The sequence below is a fragment of the Heloderma suspectum genome, chromosome 5, assembly GCF_057233095.1.
Source record: "Heloderma suspectum isolate Gila_16-S chromosome 5, 16-S_ref, whole genome shotgun sequence".
NCBI classification, from domain to species: Eukaryota; Metazoa; Chordata; class Lepidosauria; order Squamata; family Helodermatidae; genus Heloderma; species Heloderma suspectum.
The window spans coordinates 62,107,952-62,123,296 of record NC_139462.1 but is presented as its reverse complement, the minus strand read 5'-3'; the positions used below and the strand labels follow the sequence as shown (position 1 = coordinate 62,123,296).

The 15,345-nt window shown below is 42.8% G+C and overlaps 1 protein-coding gene across 10 annotated transcripts in view; it reads left to right on the top strand.

Moving 5' to 3' along the window:
• Positions 1-15,345, top strand: part of ZNF827 (zinc finger protein 827) — a 163,376-nt gene that overhangs the window by 97,592 nt on the left and 50,439 nt on the right. For all 10 annotated transcript variants that reach the window (XR_014792095.1, XR_014792094.1, XM_084856187.1 and 7 more), the window contains exons 6-8: positions 4,770-5,009; positions 7,771-7,828; positions 11,628-11,731. Coding sequence is in view for 8 of the 10 variants with exons in the window: in XM_084856187.1 (XP_084712313.1) it covers positions 4,770-5,009; positions 7,771-7,828; positions 11,628-11,731 (402 nt within the window). In the remaining 2 variants the exon portion in view is untranslated. The remainder of the gene's footprint in view (positions 1-4,769; positions 5,010-7,770; positions 7,829-11,627; positions 11,732-15,345) is intronic.

The following is a 15,345-nucleotide window of genomic DNA, read 5'->3' as shown; positions in this document are numbered from 1 at the left end:
AGTGGGAGATTCAGGACAGATAAAAGGAAGTACTTCTTCACACACCACACAGTTAAACTATAGAATTCGCTACCACAAGATGTAACAATGGCCTCCAATTTGGACAGCTTTAAAAAGGGATTAGACAAATTCATGGAGGATAAAGCTATTAATGGATAATCATGATGACTACATATTACCTCCAGTATCAGGGGCAGCTCTGAATGCCAGTTCCTGGGAACATGAATGGGAGGGTGCTGTTGTACTCAAGTCCTGCTTGTGGGTTTCCCAAGGCGTCTGGTTGGCTACTGTCCAAACAGAATGCTGGACTAGATAAGCCTTTGATCTGATCTAGCAGGGCTCTTCTTAAGTTCTTATAGCTTGTGGACTGTAAGTATCACATACATGTGTGAATCAGCCCTTGCAGATGAATCACAATAGGTAGGACCTTTGTATCACTTGAGGTCAACACAAACAATACCTTTCACTGTAGACTTATTTACACATTTTGCTGAGATTCATCCAATTTTGTACATGCCTGTATGAATCAGCCCTTAATATGTACCGCTTGAGTGATGACAATATGACTCTTCTAAATGGTATCTCCAATTGAGGGACTGTTCACACAACATGCTAACACACATTCAGTGGTTAAGTGTGGGGGGTTTTGAACCGTAGGCTGTTTGTTGAACCGCAGCTTACCATGTTGTCTGAATACAGGTAGGGTGGCTTGTTAACCATGCAGTGTGGCTTATTTTCTCAAACAAGCCACCTTGACAACCTATGGTTTGTTATCAGGTTGTTCAGGATGGTTGACAAGCCATGCTGCATGGTTAACAAGCCACCCTGGCTGTGTTCGGACAACACAATAACCTACCCTGTGGAAGAAGTGCTGCGTTCAGACCACACGCTAATCCACAGTTCAACAAACAACCCATGGTTCAAAACAACCCACACTCAACCACTGAGTGTGGATTAGCATGTTGTGTGAACAGCGCCTCAATGTTGTAACTCATTTTCTCTGGCTCTGAAAATAAAATGATGAAGAATGCCCATCTAAAGAAATACAGGCCAGCTTAATAATGTTTTCTTCTTCTGGATATATGAGTCTGTATAAGGTGTTTGCTGCTTTTAGTGGGTGTAGTTTTAATTGTGCTTTTAGATAGTTCAAAATGCAGTTAAAACAATTTATAAACTGTGAAAGTCAGGATAGAATTCTATCCACAGTTACCTGTGAATACCCAGAAAATCTTAATAATTTTAGGCTGGTGGCAAATGTTCCATTCCTGGGCAAAATCATTGAGCGGGTGATTGCAAACTAGGTCCAGACATCTTGGATGAGACCAATTATCTGAATCCATTTCAGTCTGGGTTCAGGCTAGGTTTTGGCACAAAAACAACCTTGGTTGCCCTGTATGATGACCTATGTCAGGAGAGAGACAAGGGGAGTGTGATCTTGTTGATTCTCCTTGATCTCTCAGCAGCTTTCGATACCATCGACCACAGTATCCTTCTGGGAAGACTGTCTGAGTTGGGAGTGGGAAGTACTGCATTGCACTGGTTTTGCTCCTACTTGGAGGGTCAGCTCCAGAAGGTGGTGCTTGGAGAACACTGCTCGACACTGTGGATTCTCCAGTATGGGGTTCCGCAGGGGTCGGTTTTGTCCCCCATGCTATTTAACATCTACATGAAATGGTTGAATGTGGTCATCCGAAGTTTTGGAATGCATTGTCATCAGTATGCTGATGACATGCATCTCTGCTTCTCCTTTTCATCTTCATCAGGTGAGGCTGTGGATGTGCTAGATCAGTGCCTGGCTGCCACAATGGATTGGATGAGGGCTAATAAACTGATACTCAATCCAGACAAGACCAAGATGCTGTTAGTGGGTGGTTCTTCTGGCCAGATGGAGGGTGCTCAACCTGTTCTGGATGGGGTTGCACTCTCCCTGAAGGAGCAGGTTCGTAGTATCTGAAGCCATCTTTGTCACTTGAGACTCAGGGGGCCTCAGTGGCATGGAGTGCTTTCCACCAATTTCTGTTGGTGGCCCAGCTACGCCCCTATCTGGACAGGGATAACCTGGCTTCAGTTGTCTATGCTCTGGTAACCTCCAGCGTAGATTACTGCAATGTGCTCTACATGGGGCTGCCTTTAAAGATGGTTCAGAGGCTGCAGCTTGTGCAAAACTTGGTGGCCAGATTGATAACAGGACCAAGAGGGTCCAAACATATAAGACCAATTCTGGTCCGCTTGCACTGTCTGCCTGTATGTTTCTAAGCCCTATTCAAAGTGCTGGTTTTAACCTATAAAGCCTTACACGTCTCAGGACTGCAATACCTGATGGAGCACCTCTCCCTACCTGAACCTACTTGTACACTCCAGCATCTAAGGCCCTCCTCCAGGTGCCTCTTCCAAGGGAGGCTCAGAAGGCAGCAACAAGGGAGAGGGCCTTCTCGATGGTGGCCCCCCACTTATGGAATGATCTCCCCAACGAGGCCAGCCTGGCACCAACATTGCTATCTTTTTGGTGTCAGGCTAAGATCTTTCTCTTTTCCCAGGCATTTGGCAGCATATGATGAGTTTTAAATCAGGTCCTAGATTTGTCTTATGTTTGATTGTTTAAAATTATTTTAGATATATGGTGTCCATGTGTGTGCTGCCTATTTATATGTTTTTATGTAAATGGTATTACACTTTGTATAACATATTTTTAATGGTTTTTAATCTTTGTAAACCACCCAGAGAGCTTCAGCTATGGGGTGGCATAGAAATGTAATTGAATAACAACAACAACAACAAGCCCCAGTGGGACACTTCAAAGTAAACATGTTTAGGATTGTGCTGTGTAAGTTTTATTGAAAATCATTAAGTTAAGTTTCATTGATTTCATTGGTTTAAGTATAATCTCCTCCACCCAGTTGATAATAATGCCATCAGTAAGGAATAATACAGATATATACATACTGATTTCTTTGTGGTTAGCAGACCCACATTAGAATTTTCCTGCTGAGCAATATACTCTGTAATAGGATAGGGCTGAGCTGTCTACAGAGCTGTTTGCCCTTCAGAACCTGTCATAGAGGCTAAAATTGACAAAGCTCACCTATATACTCAGACGCTAATGAGAGTCATTATCAGCAGTAGACCCAAGGGTCTGGAATCCTTCTGTGGAGATAATCAGACACAAGCTTGAGACCCATGCCACCTCTCCCCTTTCAGTGACATTCTGTTTGCACTGTGCCTAGAACAACAGAGCTTTTCAGTTTAGACACTGATGCAAAATAAACACTGTGGTACAGATACATATGCATCATTTGCTACCATCCCAAATCACCAGCATACTGTCCCAAAGCACTTACTACCCTTTATGGCAGCCTTTCCCAACCTGGTGCTCTCCAGATGTTTTGGACTACAACTCCAAACATTCCTGAACATTGGCCATGCTGGCTTGGGCTGATGGGAATTGATGTCCTAAACATTTGAAGGGCACCAGGATTGGGATGGGCGCTTTATGACTTTTTCTATCAATAAGCCAGTCTCCCCCAGCCTGCTGCCCTCCAGATGTTTTGGACATCAACTCCCCTGACCATTTGCCACATTGGTTGAGGCTGATGGAAGTTGCAGTCCAGGGTATCTGGAGGGCACAAGGTTTGGGAAGGCTGCAGTAAGCTATATATCATGAATAAATGACTGCCCAGAAGAAGCTGTTAAGCTTATTTGGAAGGCTACAGGAGCTCCAAGCGCTTCTCCCTTGCTTCCTCTTTATGTTTCCCATCCTCCTCAGCTCCTTTAGATGTTGATTGTTTTTAATTGACAGCATCCATGGGAATCTTGAGCCAGATCCTAGTTCAGTTTCCAAAAGCAAAGTTGCCTTTTAGAGCGGACCACCTGCCTTACAAATTTGTGTGTGTGTTTGTGCACGTGTGTGTGTGAGAGAGAGTGTCACGGTCAAGTTTCCTTGAAGTGCAACCTTTGACATCTCTTTGAAGTGAAGGAGAGCTAATACTTCAAAAGGAAATGGTCACTTCACCTGCACTCAATACCGAAGCATTTTTCAGCAGTAGAGACTATTCCAAGAACTGCAGCAGGAGTGAGAAAGCTGTTCTTTTAGTCTTTTGTGTCCTTTTCTTGAATGAAAGAGAACAAGGCTTTAAAATACAGAGGGAAAGCATAGCAGCGAAGAGGGGAACAAAACCTGATGGCAGTCAAGAAGAATTTTGCAGAATAGCTATTAATTTTTTTTAATGTACTCCTGTTTATTGAACAAGAGTGAGGGAGATAAGACTTTATTTAAATTAATTAATTAATAAATAAGAGCAGAGTCTTTCATAATTGATTTATGTTTCCTTTTATTATTTGTGTGGTGCCACCAATCTACATAGCACTTTACAGAGTTTCATGACAAATAAGACAGATCTATTGAGTTTCTTATACAGTATGTATGTGTGTGTGTGAGAGAGAAGAAAACATTTCTTCATTCAGAGGCTACAAGTATACCTGTTCTCAAAACTTTTTTACAGTTGATATTTGTGGGTGACTTTAAAAAAATCTTCCAGTACAAAAAGAAGAAAAATACTGAAGTGTTACAGTTCCTTGACTTTAGTCATTCTTCTATTCATATGCTTTGCAAAAATATGTATTGCTGATATTATTGCATGGTACTATTATTCTTGAATAACAATATGTAAGACTAGTATACATTACTTTTAAATGTTAAATTAATTATTTTAAATAGTTGAGCCATTAAGCAATCCTCTTAAGTTTTGTTTTTTGCAATTAACTATTTGCAGCGGAAAGTTACAAGGAATCCCAGATGATAAAGATTAAAGAAGAACCAATGGAAGTGGATATTCATGATTCCCAAGCCTCAGTTTCACCCAGCCAAAACATCAGTTATAGCACTTTACTTAGGCAAGAGATAACTGAACACGTACAAAAGATACCAGAAGGCCGAGTGCTCCCTGAGAGAAACCTCTTCAGTCAAGATATATCAGTAAAGATGGCTTCAGAGCTACTTTTTCAATTGTCAGGTAAATAAAGAAGCTTCCAGTACATTTTTCTGGTTTTGTAACATTCTGGCTGTGTGTGTGTTGAACTGAGGCTGCAGTCCTAAGCACCCTTACAAGGGCATTATGACTGCAATCCTATGCATGCTTACTTGGAGTGAGTGAGTCCCATTGAACTCAATGGAGCTTACTACTGAGTAGTCATGTATAGGCTAGCAGTGTAAGTCCTGTAAACCCAGTGAGACATTTCTGAATAAATACGAAAAGTATAGAAAAGTAACTTTGTTAGTATTATAGCAGCAAAAAGTCAAAAATACTGTTGCACGTTAGAGATTAATTGGAGACCCTGGATGCAATGCTGTTAACTGTCTTAGGAGTAACTCTGTTGTGTCCAGGTTAGGGATGGCGGAGAAATCTGCCACGGACTCCAGTGAGGCCGGATTCTTTAGAATCCCCCCCCCCCGAGTCCTTGGCGGAACGGACTGCTCCCCCGCTGCCACCCTGCGAACTAAGGTCGGGACAGACCCTACCTGGCGCCGGCCGGTCTGGGTCCATCCTCTTCATTCCGCAGCCGTCTGCAGCTGTAATTGGCATTCGGCGTAGGGGACACCATTTGCGTCCCTGCCCTTTGCCGTGACTGGCTACGTAAATATTTACATAGCCTATCACAGCAAAGAGCAGGGATGCAAATGGTATCCCCTACGCCGAACGCCATTTGCGGCTGCAGCCCGGCAGCGGACGGAAGTGCGGCTGTGGACGGCCCCAGACGGCGGCTCCACAGACTCGCCGCCAAGCGGAACCAGCCAGGGTGGATTCTGGGAGGGACGGATCGCCTCCCCCACCCCACAGCGGACCCCGGAGCGTACTGGTAAGTGGGGTTTGTGCACGGCTAGTCCAGATTGTAAGTTTAATTTGGATCTGCACTAGAGGTCAACACAAATGTAGTGCCAGTGTCTGTGTGGTGCTGGTTCATCCATGCCACACTGGGGAGGGGCCATAATTCAGTGGTGGAGCACATGCTTTGCATACAGAAGGTCCCAGGTTCGATTCCCGGCATCTCCGGGTAAGGCTGGAAAAATTCCTGTCTGAAACACGGGAGAGCTGCTGCCAGTCAGTGTCAACAATACTGGGCTAGACGGACCAATGTCTGACACACAGTAAGGCTGCTTCCTATGTTCACACTGTTCCTTTTTTTAAAGATTTAGCAGCATACACTGTGGCCCTTCCTGTCATGTTGATCCTGTGGTCCTCAATGGAAGAAAATACGCATGGCCATAGAAACTCTTTCCCTTATTACCTCAAAGTTTTGAGCAAGGAAGTTTTAAGTCACAGCAGGGGTACAACATTTGAACTGGATGTGGCGAGCTAAAATGTGTGTTCTAGAAACATCCTGAAACCCTTTATGTGTGTCTGCTAGACACACTTGGGGCGCAGTCCTATGGCCGCTAGACAGTGGCTAGACAGCTATAGGATTGGTCGGTTCCTGAAGAACTGCCTCCCCATCCCTTCCCCTGCCTCATAGGCAGCGGGATGTAAGAGCAGCGTGGAGCGGAGGAAAGAGGGCATTCCCAGGGGTGGGGAGGGGAGGTCGTAGGTGCTGGTACGACACTTCCTGTGTGTTGTTGGGCCTCCCCACCCTGCGCTTCGATGTTCTGTGGCTAGACAGCTGAAATCAGCCATCTAGCCGTGAATGAAGGGCAGCTGGTACACGGAGGAGACAGTCCCCTCTGCGCTCCTCCTCCCAGGCATTGGATAGGGGGTCGCCTCTGAGTTCAGAGGCAGCGGTCTATCTGCATAGGATTGCTCTCTTAAGGATAAAACAGAGGAGAGCTCCTTTTGTAGGGTTGCATCCAGTTGTAGTCTTACTTAGAGCACACCCATTGAAATGAATGGGACTTAAATGAGATTAATATTGGATACAACCCCTAACACTTTCCCAAGAGGGTAGTAAATTTTCTGAGTAAATGCACTTTCATAGATTACCTAGAAGCAAGAAAAATAAAGCATGTATAGCTTGCATTTCTCCTTTCCCCACCTCTGCTGCTATGCATCAGTTCAAGTGGGACATAGGGGTCTTACCTGCACTGAGAGCTATGAGCCACAGATGACCTCTTGTGATGTTTCTTACTATTGCTCTAAATAATGTATAGCTAGATTCTTAGGATGGTATCCAATTAACCTCTCACTCTGATTGACTGCTTCAGTTCCATCAGCGAAACAAGAAAAGGGAGACCTCCCCCTCTACCCTGCAGTCCTTTATGTGCCCTCAAAATCTGCTTTAGAGGGTTGGGGAACCCTCCAAAGCAGATTTTCGGGGGCATGTGAGGCTGCAGTGGGGAGGGAGAAATCATCCCTCCCCCGTTCTGCAGACTTCTGCTCATGTGATGTTGGATTTCACCCTTAGAATTCATTTGTTCTAACACCAAGATACCTTGTCCCCAATTTCCAAACTTGCTAAAGCATATAAGCAAATCCATAATATCAAAGGGCAGCAACTAGAGATTGCCATTCAAGTAAAAAATGCACTGAGAATAGAATAGAATAGAATAGAATAGAATAGAATAGAATAGAATAGAATAGAATTTTCAGTGGGGAATATTTCAATGAGACAAACACTGATATATGTTTTATAATTTAAATGAAAGGTTGAAGGTAACGTTTGGATGATGTTGATAAATCCATTCAGATAAGGTTTTCCTAATTGAAAATGGCCAAACTAAAACTTTTAGAGTAGGAAGTCTTCTTGGTCTTGTTTTAAAAAAAATAATAATTTGTTTTTCTGCAGAAAAAGTGAGCAAAGAGCACAATCACTCTAAAGATAACACCATCACAGCTACAACTAGGTAAGTATATCTATCCATTGTAGTGCATAGTAGAGCATGATAAAGCACACTATAAAATGAGAGAGTGTTATAGATACTTAGTACTGGTGTACTATGAATTTTCTTTTGGACTTTAAAATGCTACCATCTGTCAATGAAAACTCATGTATGGCATAATTCAGTCAAAGTTAAGCACTTTTAAATCTCATTGATCTCAAGAGTTCATACTTAAATTTTTTCCATTCAAATCAGTGGGACTTAAAATTGCCTGACATCAGTTGGATCATGCCCACTATGTTTGTGTGATCAGTTGATATATTTCAGTTTGAACTATGTTTAAAAATTCAGTCAGTAAGCTCATTGTATTAGGCAAGCTAAGGAAATAGATCAGTAGGACTGGCACTGATACATTCATAATGTGCTTCTAAATTATAGGAATACAATGCAACAAGAAAAAAATAGATCATACTCTGTAACAGAGTAGTCACAGTGGATATGAATCTGATGCTGTAACAGAGAGTCACAGTCGGCACATGAATCCTCACTCTGTTTAGGGCCAAACTAAGCATTATGCTTAATGCATAGCATGTAGTGATATCTCTGCTTTTTCCTTAATTAATTACAGGTGTGGGAGAGGGGATTGTTATTCGGACCACCCTATGTGTGGAGGAGAGCTTTATCTCTTTCCACTCCACCTGCAATCTCAACAAAATTCCCTCCCCCGTCACTGCGCACCTAGGAGCCTCAGAAAAAAGTTTCCATTGATGCCAATGGGAACTTTTTTCCCTAGGGCTCCTAGCTGTGTGTGTATGTGCTGTGTGTGGACTTTCATTCAGATCGCAGCTGGAAAGGGATAAGCTTCCCCTCTCTCCACAGGGTGGTTCTTATAACTACTGTGCCCCCATGCATCTGTGATTAATTAAGGAAAGAAGACACACAGCTTCATGGTACACATTTAAGCGAACGTGTCGTCTAAACCCTTCATTCTTGCTCGCTTTGATTCTTTACCATGGCTGGTTTTTGGAGATACTGGAAGTTGGTGTTCTGGGGTGTGGTAATTTTTCTGGTCTCAAGCCTCTCCTTGAGGGCTCACTTTGGTTCACTGGTGATCCCCCTAGACCAGGGGTGGAGAACACATGGCCCATGCGGCACATGCACACACCCCGGCTGATTTGACAGTCCCTGCTGCCTCCATACCGTCAAATTTGCCACTGAAATTTGGGAGCATGACAGCACGGAAAAAACACCAATTTTCCTTTAAAACATGATGCATGAGGAGTGCATGCCTTGTTCTGAAGCAAAACTGTGCACCCAGAAGTGTCCAGGGAGAGCACTTTTGCATTAAAACAAGGCAGGTGATCCTGCCGAACCTTGCTTTGAAGGAAATTCAGTGGCGAATTTCAGCAGCACATTTGGTGATGTTGAAATTTTGGGGAGAGTGGGGGTTCCAGTGGAAATTGGCCTCTGGACAAGGGGAAGTTGTCCACCCCCATCTTACACCAGCAAAAGCTGGAAAAGGAGAAAGCTGTGGCCTGTGTCACTGTATCTGCTTCTTAGGTCCCTTAGGGCACATCCCTATGCATCTTTAGACAAATAATGGTCCTACAACTCCCAGAACTCCCCAGCCAGTATGGCTGGCTGGGGACTGCTGGGAGTTGTAGGACTTTTTTTCTGTCTTAACATGCATAGGGTTGCACCCGTAAGCATGTTTAATTGAACAAGGCAGAACTGTAGTCTTCCAGGGTATGCTTGGGAAGTCTAGTCTATGAGTCAGATGCTACTACAAGTTGAACTTCAAGTTGTGTCCTCTGTCATTAACATCTGTCATTAATATCATTAACTATGATAACATCGATGACTAGGAAAGTTCTCCAGAAGGCAGAATAGAGGGAGGGCGCCTTCCAGTTGCCAAAAGGGCAGTGGTACAGGAGGACTCCTTTTCTGGAGTCAGGAAGGTCTTCAGCAGTTCTAACACAAGTGAGTCTGGTACCAAATTAAGACACAGTCCTTTTTCTACTTATAGGCAAGCAGCTATCTCTATGAATTAACTCACATAATTGAGATTAAAGTGTGAAAACAGCAGAAGCAGCAAAGGCACATTATATCATGGCGCAACATGCTCAGATTTATTCTGTCAAATCTGAGCGTAACATGCTCACGTTTATTCTATGCTGCATAATAACAGAAAACTATAGGATCTTAATCTCCAGTCAATGTGACTTGGGGAGTTAGAATTCTCTCTGATCCTCAAAAAATAGCATTCAGATAGATCCACATCATGAAAGCAAATCCATCTGTTGAACACCCCATAGAGTGGTTGTACAGTAGGGTTTTTATTAATCCATTGTTTTTAATCCAATGGGGTTTTATGAATCCATTGTTTCTGGACAATGTGTGTTCAAATTCCATTGTGAAATCATTCCCAAGTAATATTCCCATTATTTTAGCTTATCATTCAAGGTGCAGTTGGCGTGCAACATACCCACACAAAGCCTTCATCATGCAGGTGCCAGGTTTTACCTGTTGGCTTGACCATGAACTGAAGCTTTTTTGTCTAATAAGCTGCATTTTAAAAAAGGACACAAGCTTCTCAGAGAGTAGCACTAGAGCTCCCAGTCCTTCCTGTCACCACCTAAATGGTTTCTTTGAAAAACAAAGAGAATGTGTTGGCTCAGTCAAAGAGGAGGGAAAGAACTGTTACAAGAACACTTAGCTTCAAAAGGTTCCCAAGTGATAAATATGTTTTCCTGAGATATATCAACCTCTCACTGAGGTTGGAAGGGAGGGAGAAACATTGTCCTCCATATAGAAAAAGATTCAGACAGGATGGGTCAGTCTTCATGCTGACCTTTAGTGTATCCACACCAACTGAATTAACTTGGCTTGGACCTGCTGCTGGCACATGTGTCTGAAGCCTGAGCTCTTTGCAGTGTGGCACTCCATAAAACCTGATATACTGTGCCATGCCCTGAAATTCCTTTGCACAAATGTCACTAGACTTCAGGATCACACATGTCTCCTTAAAATGTCTCTGCTAATAATGCTTTTCTAAACCAACCCCTTAGGAAGGTGGTGTTTATTCAAAAGTGATAGCTGGGAAAATGTGGAGGCTGTGCCAAAAAAAACCATGTTATTGTAGCATTGGGTTTTTATTAATTATGGGTCAGATCCAGACTTGATCTTACTTAGAGTAAGACCCACTTGGATCCAACTTTTTATCTCTTTTCCCAAAGTATCTTTACAAAAGTCTTGAGTTTTTCGGTTTTGGTACATAGACTGATGCATGGATATGGATGATGCATAACTTGAAGCATAGTACAGAATTCTCTAGTGATGATCTAAAGTCATTTTGCAAAATGATTGAAAATGTGATCCAAAGAGTGCCATAGAAATCAGCATTGACTGTAGGGCTGGATTCAGGATCTGCTTTCTGTGGCCAGAAGGGATCCACTCATAGAAGATGCCTCCACTCAGTCTTCAGGGATTCCCCTCTTCTCCCTGCACCACAGCCTGTCCCAGCCTCCCTGCATCACCCCCAACTCTCTATGTAGCATGGGGAGTGGGGGTAGGGAGGGCTGGAGGGGCTGCTATGAGGTGGTGGTGTTGGTGGGGAAACCTGCTTCAACCTTCCAGTTGCATGTGTCTAAATCTGGATCCAACCCTCTAGTTTCTAAAGCAATTTATCTTTTCTAGACTGTGCACCTCTGAGCAATGAAATTCTAATCAGAAGCACCAAACATATTTAATTGTGCTTTGCTACTATTATTTTTCTAATTAGTGTATTGTCTTCTTAAAAGAAAATTAATCATTTTTCCCTTAGCCCTTTTTTTTCTGAAGATACATTTAGACAATCACCATTCACTTCCAACTCAAAAGATCTCCTGTGTAATGAGACTGCTGTTCATGGAAGGACAACAGTACCAGGTATGGAACATTGTGTCTTTAGTAACAATAAGGTTTAAATAATTGCAATAAAAAGCCTTAGTCATGTACTGATACATCAAGTGGGAAAAGCTCACATCTTGAAATGATCAAATCTTAAAATGAAATAGATCAGTCACAACTAATTAAATGCATTTAACTTAGCACAAATTAATGTTACTTGGAATTGGAGTTGGATTTGCCAGTTAGGAAAAAAAACCCTGTGATAATTATTTTCATCTGTTGCAGAAAATGGCAGTGCACATTAATATAGTATTTTATGGGCAACAAGGCATTGAACCTAGAAAAATACTGTGAAAAGGGATAAAAAATAGTGTGAAAAGGGATATTGATTTGAATTTCCTCAGCTCATAATATTCTGGGAAGAATGTTTATGTGTAACATTTACTTTATCCATCAGACTCATTGGATTGCTTTTCCACCTACTCAAACCCAATTGCAATTTGGTCATTGTCGGATAAAGATTGCCTGTTGTTGGCCATATTCACACATCACACTAACGATAGTTTAGTGCAATATGCACAAGCAGGAACAAGCTGCAGTGAGCCTTGGGCTTGCACACTTTCCCACATCTCCTATGCAGTTGGGAGGAGTTGGGAAGCTTTTTTGGTTAATTGTGGTTTGTGGTGTGGTGTGACAGACTGTGGTTAGCACTAACAATGGTTAATTTCAAATAAGCCAATTTCTGAAGCTATCTTATTGAAACTATCTATAGTTAGACATAACCACAATTTCGGGTCTGGACAACACAGCAAACTGTGGTTAACTAACTTTGCTTCCAGACAAGACTTTTATGGTGCCATCGTCCTTGCCTCTTCCATGGAATTTTATGGGGGATGCAGGTGACAACATCTCTCCAGTCGTAACCTTCCTATGTTTTCCACTGCTTCTTTCGCTTTTTCGTTTAATGCAGGAAATCTATTAAGAAGGAAAAGATGGAATCACTGCACAATGCCTTCTGAATGGCATTAGTAGGAGCCTTCTGTCTCGAAGCACCCTAAAAGCACATGTTAAAGCTTCTGAAATCCTCTCAACCATGCATGAGGAAGAGAGGAAAGTGGAGAGCACACAAGCCAGAGGCTCAATGTGGCTCATGAACATCACACTTGACTATGGTTTAGCAGGACACGAGAATGTGCCACTGTGACAGTTAAACTTTTATAGGATACTTTGAGTTGTTTGTTTGTTCAGTTGTAGCATTTATTATCACCATTACACTTATGCAGAAAGCACAAGGTCATGTACATAGTATTTTATATGTTCTGATGAAGTTCCAGTTTTGTAAATGACCTGTTCTGTTTTGGAGCAATTTGTCATACTTCCAAAAATATTTTCAAAACTGGCTAACAAATTGAAAAGGACTGGAATTGAACTTTCTGGTCATGATACTATCTATCTAGAAGATATACGCCCTCTGTATAGACAAGTACTTTGCTACTGCTGCCAATTTGAACAATTTAAATCTTTGCATGCCATTCATAGTCTGTATGACTATGGTCATTAACACTATAGTTAAATCAACGAATAAGGTGGGAAGTAGCAGACCATGCAGGTGAAAAGCACCTGGCAGTTGAAATGTTTTGTGATTACTTTAAAAAATGTGGTGATCATACAGTAATTTAATCCATACAATAAAATATGTCTCAGATTCAAATTTCTCTAACAGATAGTCTAAGACCCTGTCAAAGGCCTTCTCTGCATCAAAGAGTAGCCTAGCTATAGGCATTTTAGAATGCCTTGTGGCTACTAAAATCTCTCTTTCTCTCTCTCTCTCTCGAAGCCCTGCCTGCTCTAACATTAAAGAAGGCAGGATGTGATCACCATTTGCAGTTTTATCTAGCCAACAAAAATATTATTAGATGCCTGCCAGGATGTCTAAGGTGCTGCTAGAACCTGACACTATCTCCCATTGAAAATATGGCAGGGCAAATTCTAGATTCGACCATGGGTTGTTTGTTCTGGAATCTGAAGAAGAGGCATTGCTGTATGGGGGTGAGAACACATACAAATACAGAGCTGGTGGCTTGCTTGCTGTTTTTGACAATTACTAAGCAGCAAACTATTTTTAAAACTAAATGCTGTGACCTGTAGAAACAAATGAAAGCAAAGCTGTAGTTGTGAGCATAGTTCTTCCCTGCCTACAAATATTCTTTCTTTGGATCCTGGCTCTTATCATTTGGGGAAGGAATTCACACAGGAATTGGGATAGTTGTAAATTTAGACCTCCAGTTATACAAACAGCATCATATTCTAAGGGCACAATCCTATGCATGTTTAGATAGAAAAAAAAATCCTGCAATTCCCAGCACTCCCCAGCCAGCCAGGCTGGCTGAGGAATGCTGGGAGTTGTAGGACTTTTTTCTGTCTAAGCATGCATATGATTGCTCTCTAAATTACACATCCAAGGCTCCTAGGTAACCATGTGTCAAGGCAGGCCGGGCTGAGGGTGGGTATGGTTCTACAGACTTACACAAGTAGCAAAAAGGCTGATACTAGTAAAGTGGAAGCTCAGGTATCCACCTGTTGGGAGGCAGAAACATCTACATTATGAGCATCATGGTAGTTTTTGTGGCAAGATGTCAAATGGCAATAAGATACGGAAGAGTATATGAAAGCCTTCTTGTAAAGAAAACCAGTATATAAATGATTTGGCATGACAGGTTTGAGGAGGCCCAGGGTAAGGTGCTTTCTAGCCACCCCCCGTACAAGAGCCGCCTGGTGGGCTCCACCCAAGCACTACCTTACTGCCCTTCTGCTGGACACAGACAGTAGTGGTGATGGGCAGCAGGGATGAGCCGTGGCAATGAAAGCTCTAGTTGCCCTGGTGCTCTTCTCTGTGACACCAAGTGCTGAGAACAGAAGTCTCTGGCTGCGTGTCTGCAGCTGCCACCATCCTCTTGCTCCCACAATGGCTCTGGGGGCCGATGTAGTATCCCAGAGAGGTGCTATGGTGGGGCTGGGGCCTAGAGGCTTAGGGAAATTAAGATTCCTTGCTGTTTCTCCTCTCAGCATCAGGCCCTATTTTTAAAAAGAAAAGAATAAAAATCACATGGGTGCTGGCAGCAGCTGCACTGAGACTTCCAAGGGCCTCATGTTTGCCCAACTATGCTGCATGCTGGCACCAGGCCTGTTATGACTAGGGATGTCTGTCACTGTGAGCTCTTTGGGGGCTCGCTGGATTTCTGCAACACCCCCGACTCAGTGTACATTTGTGAGCCAAGCCATGGATTTCTTCCAGAAATCCAGAAACTTTTTTAAAAATGGCATAAATAGCAATTTGCACAAATCACAGCCAAAATTTACGCAAATCGCTATTTACGCACATTTTTTTAAAAACCTGAAATCTGGAAACTGAAAAATGAGCCGAAGTCCAGGGGGCCGACCTGACAAAAGCTCAGCAAGCTCCACCCCCTGGATGGATCCCTCTGACATCCCTAGTTATGGCTGTAAAACTGAGGTGCTCTCCTCCCTCCCCACTCCCTTTTCTGTGTGGATACCTAGTTGGTATCAATGCAGTGTGGAAGGCAAGACTGCTTTTCATGTTCTTTGCAAATGTGGAAGGTTAATACACAATATGTGAGCCCGTCAAAATACAT